Source organism: Siphateles boraxobius, unplaced genomic scaffold, assembly GCF_051911475.1.
Source record: "Siphateles boraxobius isolate OS27281-9 unplaced genomic scaffold, OSU_SipBor_1 19, whole genome shotgun sequence".
Classification (NCBI taxonomy): Eukaryota; Metazoa; Chordata; class Actinopteri; order Cypriniformes; family Leuciscidae; genus Siphateles; species Siphateles boraxobius.
The window spans coordinates 29,376,121-29,395,397 of record NW_027508799.1 but is presented as its reverse complement, the minus strand read 5'-3'; the positions used below and the strand labels follow the sequence as shown (position 1 = coordinate 29,395,397).

At 42.4% G+C, this 19,277-nt stretch overlaps 1 protein-coding gene across 1 annotated transcript; it reads right to left on the bottom strand.

The window, feature by feature from the left end:
- Positions 1–17,530: 17,530 nt before the first annotated feature.
- On the bottom strand, positions 17,531–18,674 carry LOC143742133 (tetraspanin-7-like). Its single transcript, XM_077234821.1, has one exon. The coding sequence runs from the start codon at positions 18,672–18,674 to the stop codon at positions 17,610–17,612; it is 1,065 nt and encodes a 354-aa protein (XP_077090936.1). The 3' UTR covers positions 17,531–17,609.
- Between the last annotated feature and the right edge of the window lie 603 nt (positions 18,675–19,277).

Below are 19,277 nucleotides of genomic sequence, written 5' to 3'. Positions count from 1 at the left end.
CCATTCATTCACAAATTGGCTGTTACTATGCTTATTTTGTCATCACAGTCGCCTCTATTGAAAGGTATACTATATGTTCATAAACATTGTGGATTGTCTGTTAAGAACCAATTGTATTCCCTGCTAGGCTTAGCGGTACTTTCGCATACGTTGATTGTACTGTTTGTTTGTTTTGGGACTTTTTGTAGCGTTTTGGTTTGTGTGTCAAGCAAGTGAAGCATTGCGTTTGGGAGTGTTGCCGTAGTTCTGGTTCTAAGCCGGTTAGTCTGGTTCGAGACTATCGGTATAGAGGTACATAAATACCCACCGTTAATATGCACAGAAGACTAGGGTTGAGTTTAGCTTAGCCTTGGTGGATAAGTTAGGGGGAATCAAAGACAACGCTTTGTACCTTGTTCACGTGGAAACACAAGTCATAAAAAAGGGCGCTGTGTTTACGATGTCATTAGCAGATTTTTTTTGTGATTATTGGATTGTTTTGTAAATGAAAATGGAGTTGAATGGTACCAGGTCTAAGAAGAAAAGACGAATAACACTTACACCCAAGGCTTTTGAATATAAATTGGAGCGGCTCCAAGACGAACGCCAAGCAAAAAAAAAGAAAGATTAAATATGTAATAAAAGAAATTAAAGACCTAATGCAAAGTGCTGGTAATGCTGACAAAATACAGCCATGTCTTGAAAATATAATCAAGCTTGTTTAAAGAAGCAAGTCATCTTCATGGTGTAGGGGTTCCTATGCTCCCACCTGAAGAACAATAAAATAAAAATATGCTTGGTTTGACAGTGTTGAAGAATATGAAACTGCTTTTGTGGAGGAGATGAATAAATGGCTGCTGTATTCTGATACAGATGCACAAGCAGAGGGCGTTGTTGCCCCATGTTTAGAATCTACCGTTTCCAATGATAATGAGGCATGCATATTTAAAATAGTGGAAAATGCAGTAGAAGATGACATTAAGCCAAGTGATAGTGTTTCTAATGTGTCAGTGAGGTCAAAGAGATGCAGTACAGTATTGAGTAAATCTATGTTCTCTACAACATCAGCCAGAATAATGGCTAAGGCTGAGACAGCTGCCCTTATGGCTCGTCAAAAGCTGCTGAGTAAGAAGCATGCCCTGGAGGAACAGCAGGAACTGTTGAGGAGAAAGGAGGAGGAGCTGGATCTGGACATGGAGCTAGCAGCGTCTATGACTAAAGTGAGTGTGTTCAAGGCTTCAGAAGAATCTCGTGTGTGTCATGTTTCTGTGAAATCAGATGGGATGAACTCTTATTTGGAAAGAGGGAAAAGTACACAGTTGAGCCATCACGCTGCAATATTTGTGCCCGAGTTCAACACTCAACCATCGGCTGCAGGGGGAAGCTTTGCTTCCAGGTTATGCTGCTGTGAAGCCCAATACATACAACAAAAGCCAGTTGCCTGCTGCTGTGACCTGGGCCGGTCAGTCCACTTTGCCTACTCTGCCTGCTGTTGTGACTGGGGTTGATCAGCCCACTTTGCCAGAAGGTGTTTCTCATCCACCAATTACTCACCTTCAGTATGAAGCTGCACCTATAACAGTGAATAATTCTGATCAGCGTTTTCTCACTGTTTTGGACCCAAATCAAATTACATCTTTATTGGTTGGACAACATTCACTTTTTCTCTTACCCAAGCGAGACCTACAAGTTTTTGATGGAGATCCACTGCAGTATCAAACCTTCATAAGAGGCCCAGGGATTTGATCCGAAGTAGTCAACATTTGCCTCCATCCCATGGACACAGTAAGTCAAAATCACTACTTCAGAAGCATTTTGGCGATCCATTCAAAGTAGCCTCTGCCTACATGGATAAGGTGCTTTCATGGCAGATGGTTAAAGCCGAAGATATCAAGGCTTTACGGGCCTAGAGTTTACTATTGCAGGAATGTTGCAACTCTATGGGAGTCGCCGTAAGTGACCTGAACGTACCTACAAATATGCAAATTATTGTAAAAAAGCTGCCTTTTAAGCTGCGGGATCATTGGAGAAGTGTGGCTTGCGATATTCATGAGAAGTTTCGTCGTAGAGCTATGTTTTCAGACATTGTGGAGTTTGTTGAGAGGCAAGTCAAGATAGAAAGTGACCCTCTTTTTTGTTTGCCTTATTTTAGATAAAAGGACACAAGATGAAAAAAATTATTTTATGAAGGATAACCATATGTGCTTTGGATGTCTGTGTGTTGGGCACATGAGTAAAGATTGCAGAAATCATCTGATATGTAAAGTATGCAATTATAGGCACCCCACATTGTTGCATATTCACCCCACAGCAAAACAAAAGAGTTCGACTCAGGCCAATGGTGGCTTGGAAATGGCCAGAGAAGGTGCTGTGGTGTCTGTTCAGTCCATTGGCTTGACTGGGGCCGGTAAGCAGGACTGTACGCTCTCTATTTTGCCTGTTCAGGTGAAATCTAAAAGGGGGCAATAGACCTTGGTCACATATGCGTTTTTGGATCCGGGGAGTGCCGCCTCGTTTTGTACAAAGTAGGGGTTGCACAGACTAGTTGAGTAGTCGAGAGATCGAGTACTTCAACCACTAGTCGGTGCTGTGGGAAACAATCGACTACTCGAGCATCCATTAAACATAAATTAATTCAAAAATGGCGAACGTCATCAACAGACACCACACATTAGATGTGTGGAAGTATTTCATCAAGGATGACAAAAATATTTAATTTGCCAACTCTGTAAGAGGCTGTTCACATACCACGCCTAAAAACGCTCTCCTCCTTTCCACAAGCGCTCACACTCCCATGGTGTTTGTCGTTGCTATGCAACCATGAACTGCGCTCTCTCCATGATTACGAGGAAATATCAACAAAGGATTAATGATTTCTAGCCCTTGCATTAGCTTTACTACTAGAAATATTTATGGAGATAAGAAATAAAAACCTGCAGTGAACTGCTATGATCAGCTATTAGGCCAAGCTTTCGATGTTGTTACGGAAATGCAAGCTTATCGGTAGTTTTTGACTCATGACCTGCGGTGCACTTGCAGCATTCTGAGAAGTTGAGATGTTTTCATCTCGCCAAGGCATAAGCGCGCCTGGAAAAATGAGCGCGCCGTACCACAGGTGCGTTGCAACTGCGTTGCTTCCATTATGAGTGCACTTGCCGCGCGCCTACATTTGAAATAAACTTGAGCGGCTAAAGAAGCGATATGTGAACGGACCCTAAAAGCGGACATTGCATCTGTATTGAAAGACAAGAACAGCTATTTATTTGGCTTTACTCTGTTACATGGAAATTAAAATATGTAATGTCATAATTATAATATTTTGAGAGTTTACTTGTGTAGCCTAATTGTTGAATTATCTTATTATTGATAAGAACCATTTCATGTCTTTTCATTTACAGTAGCATGAACAACGAGTAGCCGAGTAACTCGAGTATTGTTTTTATAAGAAATCGACTAGCAGAAATCAGTAGTCGTGCAACCCTTAGTACAGAATGACTCATGACCCGGCTCAATCTTACAGGGAAGAAGCTGGGAATCCTCCTTAGAACTATGGGACAAAAGAAAGTGGTAGACAGTTACAAGTTGTCAGACTTGGAAGTCGCTGGGGCTGGATTCAAACTACTTTTGTGGCCTGCCTGAGATTTTTACTCAATGGAGCATGCCTATTCATCGAGATAACATTCCACGCTCAAAGGACCTCCAAAGATGGCTGCACCTAAGATACATAAAAATACCAGAGATCGATGCTGATGTGGATCTTCTGATCGGCATTAACGTCCCTCAAGCTCTGGAGCCATGGAAGGTGGTTTGTGCAGTGAACTGGGGTTCTTATGCAATTAAGACCATCCTGGGTTGGACGGTGAATGGCCCGCTCCATGGAGATTGTCAGATCAGTGATCAATGTTTGCAGCCCGACATCAGTCAATCGGATCTCAGTGGCGAGGATTGATGAGCCTTGGGAGAAGCAGCTGAAGGTGGATTTCCCTGAAACTTTGCAGGATGAACAACCTGGTCTGTCAAGGGAGGATAAGCGCTTCATTGAGTTGGTCTCAGAGTCTGCCAAGCTCATTGATGGTCATTACAGTATTGGTTTGCCAGTAAAGCAAAGATACCTCAAAATGTCAAACAATAAGACAGTTGCAGAACAGCGTGCATTGAGTCTTAAGACTTTTGAATAAAGCCAGGATGTTGGCCATGTCCAGGATGTTGGCTAATGGCTATGCAGAGAGAGTTCCAACTGAGCAGCGGGCCCGTAGTGATGGAAGGTTGTGGTATATACCCTATCATGGGGTGTATCATTCTAAAAAGAAAAAACTGCGGGTAGTTTTTGATTATGGGGTCACGTTTCAGGGGACATCTTTGAACTCACAGCTTCTTCAAGGGCCAGATCTCACAAATTTGTTAGTGGGAGTCCTCACATTCACATATCTTGCCAGCTCTGATTTGTTGAGATTCCTGGCCTGATGGAGATTGCAGTCGGGAGCTGGTGGAGTATAGAATGATGGCACATCTGTTTGGTGCTACTTTCTTCCCTAGTTGTGTCTGTATCGCCTTGAGGAAGTGTGCTGAAGACAATCAAAAGTGCTTCAGTCCTATGTCAGTTAACACTGTCCTGCACCATTTCTACGTCAATGATTGTTTGGTGTCTGTTGGCTCTGAAGAGGAAGCAGTATCTTTATGTCGAGAGCTTAGTGCCTTGTGTGCTGAAGGCGGTTTCAAGCTCACAAAATGGATTAGTAACCGACGCACTGTTCTCGCTACTATTCCTCAGGAGGAGCGAGCCAAAGAGGTGAAAGATCTGGATTTGAATAGTGATACTATAATAATGAATAGTAATACTGGCTTTGCCAATAGAGTATGCCTTAGGTGTACAGTGGTGTGTCCAATCTAAGTCCTTCAAGTTTAAAAATCACACTTAAAACCCACCCACTCACAAGAAGAGGAATCTTGTCTGTGACTAGTTCGATTTATGACCCTCTTGGTTTCTTGGCACCTGTTGTTTTATCCGCCAAGAAAATCCTCCAAGACTTTTGCAGGAGCCTTTTGGGATGGGATGATCCTTTGCCCTCTTCTGTTGCTGAAAAATGGATTGGTTGGCTGGAAGAACTTCATGACCTTGAAAATTGGGAAGTCAGTAGGTGCTTAAAACTTGGACTGTGGTCATCTTGTCTCTGCTCGGCTCCATCACTTTGCAGATGCAAGTGAGGAAGGGTTTGGGACTGTGACTTACCTGTTGCTCCATGACGATAACAGGCGAACTCACAGTGTATTTATAATGGGAAAGGCACGAGTAGCTCCTCTAAAACTTGTCACCATTCCCCGGATGGAGCTGACTGCCGCGGTGGTGGCTAGCAGAATGGACAAGTTGTGGAAGAAGGAGCTGCAAATGGACCTTCAAGAGTAGGTCTTTTGGACGGACAGGACTTCTGTCCTGAAATATATAAAGAGACGTCCAGATTTAAAATCTTCATATCAAACAGTGTCTGAAATATTGAAAATATCTAACGTATCCCAATGGAGGTACGTGAATACATTAACCAACCCTGCGGATCTAGCCTCCAGAGGTGTTAAAGTTCAGTCATTGCTAAAGACTGGTGCATGGCTCTGTGGTCCTGACTTTCTTCTTGAGCCTGAGAGCAGTTGGCCCGAACATCCTGAGACCTTGGAAAACCCTCTTATTGGAGACCTGGAGGTCAAGGCTGTGATGGTAAACACGGCTCAAGTTGAGCAGGTCAGTCCAGTGGAGAAGCTCATTGATTACTTTTCCTCCTGGCTCCGTCTTAAAAGGGCTGTCGGTTGAGCAGGTCAGTCAAGTGGAGAAGCTCATTGATTACTTTTCCTCCTGGCTCCGTCTTAAAAGGGCTGTCGGTTGGCTTCTCAAGTTTAAGACCTTGCTTCTGTCTCTGGTGCGACATCGAAAGCTACTGAGAGGAACTCTTTCTGAATTGAAACAAAGTGCTGAGCAGTTGAAGAAAGAGCTACAGGTCCAGATGGAAGGATTTAAGGCTAAAATGTCAAAGGGTATGGTCGTAGCGGAGTCAGATATTAATTTGTCAAAAAAAAAATTTCTGGAAGAACTGGCCAACTTGAAGAAAGGAGAGTGTGTAAGGAGGACGAGCCACCTCTACAAGCTTAACCCAATCCTGGATGGTGATCTCATTAGGGTTGGAGGACGGCTTAGTAGAGCAGCTATGCCAGTTGAGGCAAAACATCCAGTTAAACTGGCTAAAGATAAACACATCTCCAATCTTATTCTCTGTCATGTACACCAAGAAACAGGCCATGGTGGACAAAACCACACGCTTTTTCATCTGCGTCAGAAGTATTGATTCCTGGTGCTTGTGTTGCCATCAGAAAGGTTTTGACTAAGTGTCATCTGTCGTAGATTGTCTGCTTCACCTGGACAGCAGAAAATGGCTGACCTTCCTCACAACATAACTCCTGATGATCCATCTTTCAGTCAAGGGGGTCTGGACTGTTTTGGACCGTTTGAGGTTAGTTTGAGGTGCAAGTGCAGTACATGTCGGATTTGTTCTGGAAGCGCTGGGTGAAGCAATACCTTCCTGGACTTCAGGAGCGCCGGAAGTGGAATACTGCCAAAAGAAACTTTGTTCCAGGAGATCTCGTGGTGCTAGTGGATGATATGGCATCTCGCAATACTTGAATTATAGGAAGAATTGTGGATACCGTTCCGGACAAAAATGGACTGGTGCGAAGTGTACGGATTAAAACTAAAACCAGCTATCTGACCAGGCCAATAACCAAAGGCTGCCTTCTGCAGGAAGCAGAGGGGCAGTGAAGATATTTGGATATAGCAGACATGAACTTTGACATTATTGGACTTTAAAGGACTTTTAAAGGACTAACATTTCACTTTGCATTTTTAATTGGTGTTTGTCTCCCGTAAGGTGATGGTGGTGGTCAATTATTACTATGAAATAATTTGGGGCCGTAATGTAGGAGCCATACATTGGGTTTGACTTGTCTTCTATGATAGTTTTTCTTTTCTTCCTACTGTTGTGTATGTGTATACGCATCGTGACGTCATCGGTTACTGTGGGTGGGACCGGGGGTGTGGTATCTGTATAAGTGTGTGTGTGCTCACCTGTTGGGGGAATCTTGGGGTTTGGAACGTGGCTGCAGGGTGAGCATGGGGAGAAACTTTCTGTTGACCGTCACCATCGTTATCATCTTCTACTGATATACTATATGAGGTACCTTTGCAAGGCTTATGAAATGCATCAATCAAAGTGCTTATGTTTTCTAAGTCTGTGAAATAGAGTAATAAAGACATCGGTCGTTCCAGGATTTGTTTAGCAAACTACTGGAAACCAAATTTACACCATGGGACTGTGCTATTGACCTGGTAGCTGGGGCCATATTGCCCAAGGGGAAAATTAATCCATTATCAATCCTGGAGCAGAAGGCCATGAATGAGTATATCAAAGAAGCACTTAAACAAGGTTTCATCCCGCCCTCTACTTCCCCTGCCACTTCGAATTTATTCTTTGTGGTCAAGGAGGATGGTTGATTATCGTACTCTAAAGGATCAAAACCATCAAATAACTGTATCCACTTCCCCTGGTCCCATCTTCCTTTGAACAACTGGGGGGAGCTTGTATCTTCACTAAGCTGGACCTGCGTAGCACATACAACCTCATCCGGATCTGGAAGGGAGAGGAGTGGGAAAAACGCCTACGTAACACCAAGGGCCATACGAGTACCGGGTCATGCCGTTCGGGTTGTCCAGCTCTCCTTCCGTGTTCCAGAGTTTCATGAATGAGGTGTTTCAGGATGCCCTCCATCGTTTTGTTATTATCTACATAAATTATATCCTAATCTACTCCTGGAACCTGCCCGACCATCGCCATCACACTACACAGGCCCTTTACTGACTACCAACTGTATCTAAAGATAATGAATTGCGAGTTCCAGCGCCCGTCCATCCACTTCTTAGGGTACATCATCGATGGACAGTGCATTCAAATGGATCAGGAAAAAGCCGTCAAGAACTGACCACAGCCTTCTTCAGTCAAAGATCTTCTGAAGATTTGCCAACTTCAACCGTAAATGTATTGGATCCCCTCCCACATCTTTGCTCCGTCAACAGCCCAAGTCTCTGTCCAGAAACCCTGATGCTGATAAAGCGTTCCACCTATTAAAAGAAGCCTTCTGCACTGCTCCTACTCTCCAATACCCAAATCATGAATTACTGTTTGTGATAGAAGTAGATGCCTCCACCTGTGGCGTTGGAGCGGTATTGTCTCAGCGGCAGGGGGAACCACCACGACTCCATCCATGTGCCTTCTTTTCCAGAAGCTGTCCCCGTCGGAGCAGAATTATGACATCAGAAATCTTGAGCTCCTAGCTCTCAAACTGGCGGCACTGGCTGAAGGGTGCTCAACACCCCTTGCAAGTGATTACAGATCATGGCAACTTAATAGCATCTACAAGAAGCCTGCCATCTCAACTCTAGAAAAGCCCGGTGGGCCTTTTAATTCACCCGTTTCCAGTTCACGGTCACATTTTCCAGGGCACAATAATGTAAAGGCGGATGCTCTCTCACGAGTCTACTGACCAGAACTCGCACTGCTACAGCCTGAAACCATTCTCCCTCCAGCCATCAACGTGAGTCCCATCCAAATGGCATTAGATGACCAGATTCACGCCGCCACTCAGCATGAACCTGCTCCACTAGCAGGTCCTGAGGGATTCATCTATGTACCATCTGCCCCACGAGTGTCCCTTATGGACTCAGCAGAATTATGACATCAGAAATCGTGAGCTCCTAGCTCTCAAACTGGCGGCACTGGCTGAAGGGTGCTCAACACCCCTTGCAAGTGATTACAGATCATGGCAACTTAAGAGCTTCTACAAGAAGCCTGCCATTTCAACTCTAGAAAAGACCGGTGGGCCTTTTTCTTCACCCGTTTCCAGTTCACTGTCACATTGTCCAGGGCACAATAATGTAAAGGGCGGATGCTCTCTCACGATTCTACTGACCAGAACTCGCACTGCTACAGCCTGAAACCATTATCCCTCCAGCCATCAACGTGAGTCCCATCCAAATGGCATTAGATGACCAGATTCACGCCGCCACTCAGCATGAACCTGCTCCACCAGCAGGTCCTGAGGGATGCGTCTATGTACCATCTGCCCCACGAATGTCCCTCATGGACTCAGCACATTTGTCTCCTCTTCAAAAGCTCTGACCACTGCCATGGAACAGCAGAGTTATTGTTCTACCATGTGTTCCGCAACTATGGCTTACCAGAATATATGGTGTCTGACAGGGTTCCCCAATTCATCTCTCATGTATGAAAAGCTATCTTCCAGCTTCTTGGAGTGACAGTGAGCTTGCCTTCTGGCTACCAGCCCCAAACCAACAGCCAAACTGTTGCAAGTTCCAAAAGATAGGTCGATACCTGCGGTGATACTGCCACAATCATCAACACAGCTGGAACCTGGGCCATCCTACCCTGGGCCGAGTATGCACAAAGTTCCCTCCGTCAAAACACCACAGGACTCACACTCTTCCAGTGCATCCACTGCTACCAACCTCCCCTGTTTCCCTGATCAGGAGAGCCGTCAGAGGTTCCAACTGTAAACCACTGGTTTCAGGAGGGCGAGAGGGGAATGGGACTCAGCACACACCCATCTCCAAAGGGCAGTGCGGAGGTTAAAGAGACAGGCTGACACAAGAAGAACAGTGAAGCCCACTTACCATCCAGGACAGAAGCTCTGGGCTGGCTCTCAACCAGGGATATTCGCCTCCTGCTGCCTTCAGGAAAGCGGAGTGCCCGTTTCATCGGCCCCTTCATTATCAACAGAAAAATGAATGATCTTACTTACCGTTTTACATTACCTCCCCTTCTTTCCATGTTTCACTTCTGAAGCCTCATCATGACTCTCTTATGTCTCCCTCCACAGGACCGATAAAATAGCTAGTGCTATGGTAAATACAAGCAACATTAATGAGTGAAAGTGAAAGTGAAAGTGACACGTGATGGCCAAGTATGGTAACCCATACTTGGAATTTGACCTCTGCATTTAACCCATCCAAGTAAGTGCACACACATTAGGAGCAGAGTAGTGAGTAGTGAACACACACACACTGCAAACGTGGATACACACACCCGGAGCAGCGGGCAGCCTTGAGTGGCGCCCGGGGAGCGATTGGTGGTTAGGTGCCTTGCTCAAGGACACCTCAGTCATATTCCTGCCGGTACTGGAATTGAACCAGCAACCTTTGGGTCACCAGTCCAACTCTGCTACCATTAGGCCATGACTGCCCATGAGAACATCATTGCTAAATTATTATCCATGCCGTTTTCACGATTCATTTTTGAAGGAAAGCAGCAGTTAATTGGCAAAGGAAGACCTACACCAGAGCTTAATTTGGGGCAGAAAGCCAAACCTTTTTAAAGCATTTCAATCCCAGCAATTAAACAATACCCCTGGATGACAGTATCAATCAAGAAGCTAAAGCTTACTGCTGGAATTGTTTGCTGTTTGGGTAAGTTATTTAAAATCGAATACGTTACGCAATATCTAATAGGTTATTCTGGCCGCCGGCAGAATATATGTTTATATGTTAAGCTTTATTTGAGAAAACAAAGTTTTATATGAAAAACTTATATAATATTTGATTTTTTTCCCAAATCACAAGTTTAATACGGTCTGGTAAATGCATTTAATCATCAGCTGCTGTGCCAGTCTAATGATATGATTCATCATCAACATGCGGAAGTGTCTGTCGCTAATGTACTTTAGTCTGAGCGCTGTCATGATGCGCCGACATACATTAAATTTTTTTGGTTTTGTAGCCACTTACATTTTCCATTTTACGCTGAAATGACACAGATTGTGTGATGATGGAATTCTTTGTAATGATGATTTGCATTTTATTACTTTGGGCTTAATTTTGGTGATAACTCTCACGCTCACTCTGATGTTTGCTTGTTGCATTTCGTGTCAAAGGTAACTTATGCAGTACTATACAGTAAGCTAGGATGATTTTACTTTTTTCCCCGATGAGGGAAGGTATTTAGAGCGCCAAGTTTCAAGAGATACGGTTCGCTACTGAGCTATAGGGTAAACATATATACATACACACACACATATATATACACACACACAAAATATATTATATATATATATATATATATATATATATATATATAATAATTGTTAAAAACCTCTCTAAAGAAGGTAGCATTCCTCTCTTGAAAATGTCGTCTTTGTATTTCAGGGTATAATGTTGTGCACAGGCATCAGGCCGTCCAACACTAGGTCCCTGTCAACCTTTGAAGTCATCTGCAGGGTGGAATATCTCAAATGAGCCAAATCTGATGAGAAATATGGACAGATTCATGAGTGCAAACATTTGAAAATACTTAAACAAATAGTGAGGATGCATTTCAGTATATCTTATTATTCATAGTCCTAAATTTGTTGTACAGATAAATCTGGCCAGTAGATGGCTGTACTGTGAACCTTGGGCTTGGACATGAGTAACATCTAAAAAAAAAAAAAAAAAAACTTCATGAGAGATCCATCAAATCTCAGTGTAGGCCAAACCAAACTTCTCTACAATCTTTGCTGATGAGCTTTAACACTAAAACCCATTTTTAACACTGTAATCAAGTAAATAGTTCATTTGTTTTGCAGACTTCAGGATTTTAAACATTCTTTGAACATAATTTAGTAAATAATGCATTCCTTTCTCTATAGTCTTAAAGCCAATCACACAGCACAGACAGACACTGACCAATGCGGACATTCACCAGATTACACATCACGTCACTTCTCAGACATTTCACAACTCAAAACACTGATTGAACATGTTCAATCAGCGAAAATAACCAATGGATACAGATGCAAACAGCACAATGATACAACAAAATTGGTCTGGGTAATTATAGATTTAATTGTTTAAAATAAAAACAAAGCATGTTTAATTATTTAAAATAAAAACAAAGCATGTTTAATTATTTAAAATAAAAACAAAGCACGTGGGAATATTTATATGTTTAGCATAATATATGTATTAGTAACGGTACCGAGTTTAGGCGTCCGTCCTGCGCCTTTAATCTGAATTTCCCACCGAGCACAGCCGGCTTGTGATGGTCGGGTCAGAAGTTTGCTCAATGTAACGTTTAAATCCTGGTAGGCATGAGGCAAAGAAAGTTCTCAATTCTTAGAGATGTATTCAAATCCAAAAGCTGGACAAGCAAGCCCAACCAGTAACTTAATTGGCAGCAGGTTCAACACACTTCAATTCTAACTCGACACCTTTTAAAGGTAACAACATGTGGACTATAGCGCCATCTCCTGCGCGTTTCCATTACAGATTAGCACAAATTTTTTGCGATTTTTTTGTCGACAAAAAAAAAACTATTGCGAAATGACGGCGTTTCCATTAATCGATGTTATGCACCTAAAATGTATTTTTTTCCTCTCACGATAAGTCATTCAAAAAATCATATCGACGGATGTTGGTAGGTTGACGTATATCCAAGCCACTGCACTGGACATTATTACTAATCGAAGACATATGCGTGAACATTATCCAAGCAGTTTTTCTGGGTGTTTCTCCCTCATATCTGCTTTGGGGTCTTGAGTGTGGAATTTTTTTTAAGGTTTAGAATCTATTCCTGTAATTCTTTCGTCTTTTATTAATTTAATAAAGAACTCTCCTATTATGTCCAAACATACCTCTTCATCTACGTCAGGTGACCTGTGAATGGGCAAAAACTGTTTCCATTGCAGTTTTGCGAAATATTTCTTTTTCGAATTGCCTGAAAAACCACCCCATGCGACCGTAAAAACTTTTCTGCGATAAATGGGTGTTTTTGCGCACTTGCCATGTTTCCATTGGGCGCAGGGCCGGCCCGAGTCATTAGCGAACTAAGAGGCTGCTTGGGGGCCCCTGGCCACCAGGGGGCCGCCCAATCAAGTTTAATTTTTTTTTTTTTTTGATGACTTAAACAAGTGACATAAATGAATGAATATGAATGAATGAATGACTAATTCAAGACAGGAAAATTCTGATTTCATGATCAATATACCTGCCAACAACTGCTGCTGTGTCTGCCAGCGTTTAAGTCATGCGCATAATCTAGACACCTCGCGAGTGCATAGACAATTCGTGCGCAACTGCCCATAGTCACGGTATCGGTTTGAGTTGGAGAAAATAGCCACAGGGGAACTTAACCTTCTAGGTGTAAGGGTAGCAGTTTGAACAGTGGCGGCTCCTGCAAAATCTCTCGGGGGGGGGGGGGGGGGGGGGGCAATGTTTGGATGATTGATAAGGATAAGCTCCACCCATGGAATGGATAAATTAACAGCTTATCTTAAATTTCAAAGTACAATGCTAGGAGTAAAAAAGACTGCTACCATCCTTTCCTAAACTGATTGTAAAAACAAAGTGAGATTTCCCCACACTCAAGTATTTAAATGGTCAGCAATAAATACCTCTTTAGACAGCCTCTTGTCTTCTTCTCCCAAGGCCCTCCTAGATCTTGTTGTTCCTGTTGCTACTTGCTCCGAGATATATCCAGCTGCAGACCCGCAGCACCACCAGTTTCAGAACCCCAGTGCCAGAACCCCAGCGCCAGAACCGGAAGTGAGGGAGGGGCGGAATTATTTACAATGACACAAGCATGGTTATTTTTGCAAGTATTTAAAAATATTAAAAATTGTTGCACCTTTTAAATAATATTTAGGGTATGTTTTTATTACACAGTGAGTCACTGCTCGTTGTATGAACTATAACTGGTATGTGACAAATAAAGAGCAAGACAGTGCTGTTGTTTGAAGACGTGAGAGTGCGCGCGCGCGGCCGGGGCTCTCTCTCTCTCTGCTCGTTAAGCGCCCTGTCATGCGCAGCAGTCATTATATTCCGCCAAAAAGCGGACGATCTGACGGGTTTTAGAAGATTTAATACAACCTGAAACAAAAAAACAGACCCGACCTCTATTTGAGACCGGACTTATATTTACCCAGACCTGCAGCCACACCAGGCGTGTAAAGAGACAATCGTCTATTTGGGACTCGGCTATTATTTGAAGTACGGTACATTTTTATGGTTTCTTTTAAAACAATGCCGGATTTTCTCTCTCTTTTTAGATTTTTGACATTATTTTACATAAAGAAAAATGCATGCTGCACATTTTCTTGTGAAATAAAGTATATTTTATATAAAATGACCATAAGTTTCAAGCATTATTTTCACGATCAGGAAGTAACTCTCATAATACAATAAAACGGATAACTATATAGAATTATATTACACAAAATCAATGTTTTAAATGCTTATTGTACTATACCTTAATGTATCATTATAATAGGTATAAAGTATGACATTTCGTGTGTAATAATGACGTTTCGTGTCTAAGCAAATTACGCTCCAAAACGTTAGGTGGCGTTACTCGGTTTAGAACGTAAGCTCCGCCCCTCACTTCCGGTCCTGGCGCTGGTGTTAGAACGTAAGCTCCGCCCCTTACTTCCGGTTCTGGCGCTGGGGTTCTGAAACTGGTGGTGCTGCGGGTCTGCAGCTGGATACTATTGCTTGCTCCTGAAATATCCTGATTACTACGACGGCTGAATTAATGACACGATAAAATTAACTGTGTTCGCCATGACGTTCAAGTTCAACTGGCCTCAACAACTCGCGAGATGTCCCAACAGTCTCTCTCGCTCTCGTTCTCTTTTATTTTTTAATCACATTTGATAAAGATATTAAAGTAGGGTTTCATTTTTTCTTTTTTTTTCAAATTCAAAAAAAATTCAAATATTATTTGTCACTTAATCTTAAAGATTTTTAATAGTGTATGTTTGTTCCCACCAATCGCTGCACAAGTTAAGGATACGTATGATGACGTAAGAACGTTAGTGCGAGCCCTCCCGTAACCCATAGAGAATGCATGGCAGTGCCTGCAGTTCGAAAAAAAAAACGTCTTTGAATGTAAGTCTATGGGAACACTCTGGGCAATTCTCAGCCAGAGTGAAATCGCCCAAAAAGAGGCGGTACTCCACAGAACGTGACATGACGCTGGTTGGACTATATCCAGAGGCACAGTGACTGCTAGCGTAACCTATTTTTTTACGGTATATGAGCGTAACGCTGTGGTTGAATGAGATTGTGAATGTGATTGAAAAAGTCCCTTTCACACTTTGGTGGTGCATCGCCCTAATGAAGAAACCGCCCCTGAGTTTGAATAAATAATAAACATAGCAGTTTGAACTCTTCTCCACTTTATTATACCACAGATCATATCACTAACTCCAAAAACCCGCAACACTCCAGTACCAAGTGCGCACGACCCATTCCTATCTACGGCAAGACCCGAGGGGAAAAATAGATTGCATACACACATACAACGAGCGCCAGTACATCATTACCGGTATAATAGTAACTTATAACTTTGTTGGATTATGTCATGTACAATCCAACAAAGTCTGTTACAATAATAAAAATAAAAAAAGATTTTGATGACAGTTACACTCCAGTACCAAGTGCGCACGACCCTTTTCTATCTACGGCAAGCCCCGAGGGGAAAAATAGATATAGATATGTGCATACACGCATACAACGAGGCGAGCGCCAGTACATTATTACAGGTATTATAGTAACAGACTTTGTTGGATTCTGTCATGTACAATCAAACAAAGTCTGTTACAATAATAATAAAAATAAAGATTTTGAGGACAGTTACACTGTATTGAGACAGTTGAGAAATAATAATATTTTTACAGTTTTCAACAATAATTGTCATTGTTGAACCCTTGCTCTTATTATGTTTCTGATTTCTCAGTTTTGTCATTATTTTAGCAAATAATTTATTTTATATGTTTTGAGACTGTTTGTTTTAAGAAGTTTCAAAGACTTTGTAAAAGTAAAAGTTAAAACTTTTTTATTTAAGTAGGCATCTATTTTTTATTAAGTATTTCTTTTGTATTAATACATAACCTCACTGTATTCATTTATAATGTATCATTATTGCGTGACATTTGTGTCAATAATTGTCAAGCACAGGAGACTTCGCGTAGTGGGAGGGGGCCCCCAAATCAAATTCTGCTTAGGGCCCCCAAAAGGCTCGGACCGGCTCTTATTGGGCGTATTTTCAATTCGCAATTTCAATTTGCGCAATTTGGAAGGTAAACTAGAGATGAATCCAGCGGCGGTGTTTTTAATGCAACGTTGTTGAACTTTAGTCTTTGTAGTGGGGTGAGAATTTGTGCCATTCTGATACTAATGAAAGTTTGTCTTGCACTTGCACTGTGAACCGTTAGCAGGTGCTCTATTCAAGAATAAGATTATTCTTCAAGGGATTAAAGACTCAACACCGCATGCACACCGTAAACCACAACATTCCTATGTTCATGTATTTCCAATATTTTTCCTACCGTCTGCAGTAGCCTATCACTACTGTAGTTTAATACATTTTACAGTCATCTGAAGGAGCTAGTTGTTCGCAGGTCATTAAAGAGAGAGTGCCTGTCCCAGATTCCAATGATTTATCACTTGCTTGTAATTGCAGCAGGGGTGTGATAAAGAAATTCAGACCCTCATAAATAAGCTTGTTTGAAATTGCAGATTGTGGTTCGGTCGGCTACCTTTGGTGAATCAAAACATAAATCAAGTGTCTTCCATTTCAGGAAGAACAATAAAATGTACCACACAACCAGATGAAGCTGTGCAGTGCATACATGGTTTCAAAAGTGGATCGAGTCTACAAAGTTAATAGTTGCTGTTGTTTAACTCTTTTTTTTTTTACATGATAGACACATTCAAGGTCAGCTGAGTTGAAATATGTTATTTTTATTCTCATATTATTTTCATTTATTTTTAATTTGGTGATTTTTAAACTTACATTCAATCTGGCTCCATTATTTTACATTAAGCGCATTTTTCAGGATCTAATCAGTTCCAATAAATAAAAAACACATTCCGCCATGCATCTTTTCATTTCAGAATATTAAATGAAATGGGTTGCAAGCAACAATTCACAATTATGAATTATATATTGTTATTATACATTCATTTTTTAGAAAGTAGTCCTATTTTTTAGTTTTTTCTTTTAAGTGACAATATTTATAGAATCAATGTACAATTACAATTATCTGCCAGTAAAGCATTCAATAGGAAAAGAGTTTAGAAACCTTATAATGAATTAAACCCCATGGAGTCTACAATCAGTGTTACATTTCTAATGGGTTATTAATAGAAAAAACAATTTACAGAATGCATATTAACAAGACATATAGACAATTTTCTAAAATGTTAATACATGATATTTTAATCAGTAATTGAATAAAACTGAATGTCTACAAACATCAAAGAGATACAATTCAACAATCTCATATCATAAAACTCTTGACTTTCTTTTACTTTGCATAACTACTGGACAAAATCACAAGTCATTCAGTGTCATGCAACAATCAAAGAATGCACATATTTAAATGATGCTCTACCTAAACATTTGCAGTATTTTGGATTTTTTTTCTCTCTTTCATTTGTCCATAAAACATTGACTGGTTTCTTCCTTATAAACTGATCTAAACTCAAGACACTGCAGCAAGTAATACAAAAGCCCAGGCAAAGGAAATTCACAATACTTTTTATTTCAACGGGCTTGTCTTTGCGGTCTGGGCAAAAGACGATTGGCAAGCAGACATGCAAGGGCTATACCTGCCACCTGTATGAAAGCAAGGCCTAGGACTGTTGCTGCAATGTGAAAGACATTGTCATTTACCAAGCTGAAGACTTTGCGGAAACAACCATGAGCATGAATCCCTGCTCGCTCGATGTTCCTGCCTCCATTCTCTGGCAACGGTCTGTTACGGCAGCCTTTGCGTTTTATGCAGCAACTGTCTGGTAAAGACACAGCGGAGGAATCATTCCCCAAACTTCCTGTTAAGTACACAGCATCTTGGATAGCCCAATCGGACATTAGCCAATCACGCCAACCCTCAGCGCCACAGCACTCCAGCGCCCTCTGAAGGCTGTCAAGCGCGTCTGCGCAGCCCTCGTCTTCTCCATAATCCAATACAGCTTTCTGAAGTCCGCTACGGAAACCTTCAGCGATGTCCTCCCTGTAGAAGAGCCCTGAGAGACCCGCTGCTAGTCCACCTATGAGTGTGACCAACTGGAAGAAGCCATACACCCGCAGAAGGTAAGGAAGGTTGGCAGCCACTCCCAAGCATCCTAAAAAACCCCAGGCGGTCACAGAAGCACCTGTGCCTAACAAGACGATGGGCGCGTTAGGGTAGCGGTTCGCCGATAGTAGCATGTAGTCGGATAACGAAGCCTGCGCCCATATGCCCAGGGTGAAGATCGCAAGGCCCGCTGCCCAAAAAAGGAAGCTGAAAATCAGGAGTGCAAGGCGCAGCAAGGGCATGACTCCCACCGCTCGGCAGCACGGTGGGGCAGCTCCAACTGCAGGCACAGGGGGCGCCAGCGAGGCCTCTGAGCACAGCGATAATGAAAGACGTTGCTGCTGGTCAGCGTAATCTCGGGAGGGAGAAAGCAGATAGCCAGGGAGTGCTGAAGGCCGACGGGAAACAGAGGATGGAGCCGGTCGTAGAGGAGAAGACAGTCTTTGAGTAGCGTGCAACTCTTGCTCCCACTCCTTTGTACGGCAGGGACTTGCCCGAGCTGACAGCGAGTCGTAAGGCGGTGCAGGGCTCATGGCCCCGTCTTTATCTACCACCATTTCACTCTCTCTCTTTTACTCCTCCCTTTGTTTCTCCTCTCTTGAATAGGTCCTTCCTCATCGCTCCCTCCTGTGCTTTATGGCTGGTCATCAACCCACCAACGCCTATTGACACCCTCATTTCACCATAAATCGTCTTTGGATGAACGCATGGCACGCTTATCTTCGTCTGCAGCTTCTCCGTCCTCTCTCTGCAGTATTTCGATGTTTATTTGCGACATTTCTTACACTCTCTTGCTGCTGCAGTGGCCGTCTGCTGTACTGCGTCTCTGACAATATGTGGGGGGAGGGGGGTTTGGTGATTATATGGCTATGATGCTGTTAACCCACACCACCCTGATCTCCTTCTGCTGGTGCAGGAGGCCCAGCTTAGGATCATAAATGTCTGTTCTGATTGATGTGGGGCCTTAATAGGCCTTTAATAATCGAATGTCTTTACACCACTGATATTGATTAGTTTTTAGATTAAATCTTATAGATATTCAGCACTACTAATTCAGGCTATAGTATGCGTGTTTGTGTGTATTCAAGGACACATTTTATATATTGATTGTCATGAATATTAAATGTGCTGTCCTA

What these genes read in the sequence shown, in the direction of transcription:
- LOC143742133 (XM_077234821.1), bottom strand. Translation starts at nt 18,674, where the DNA reads ATGAGCCCTGCACCGCCTTACGACTCGCTGTCAGCTCGGGCAAGTCCC.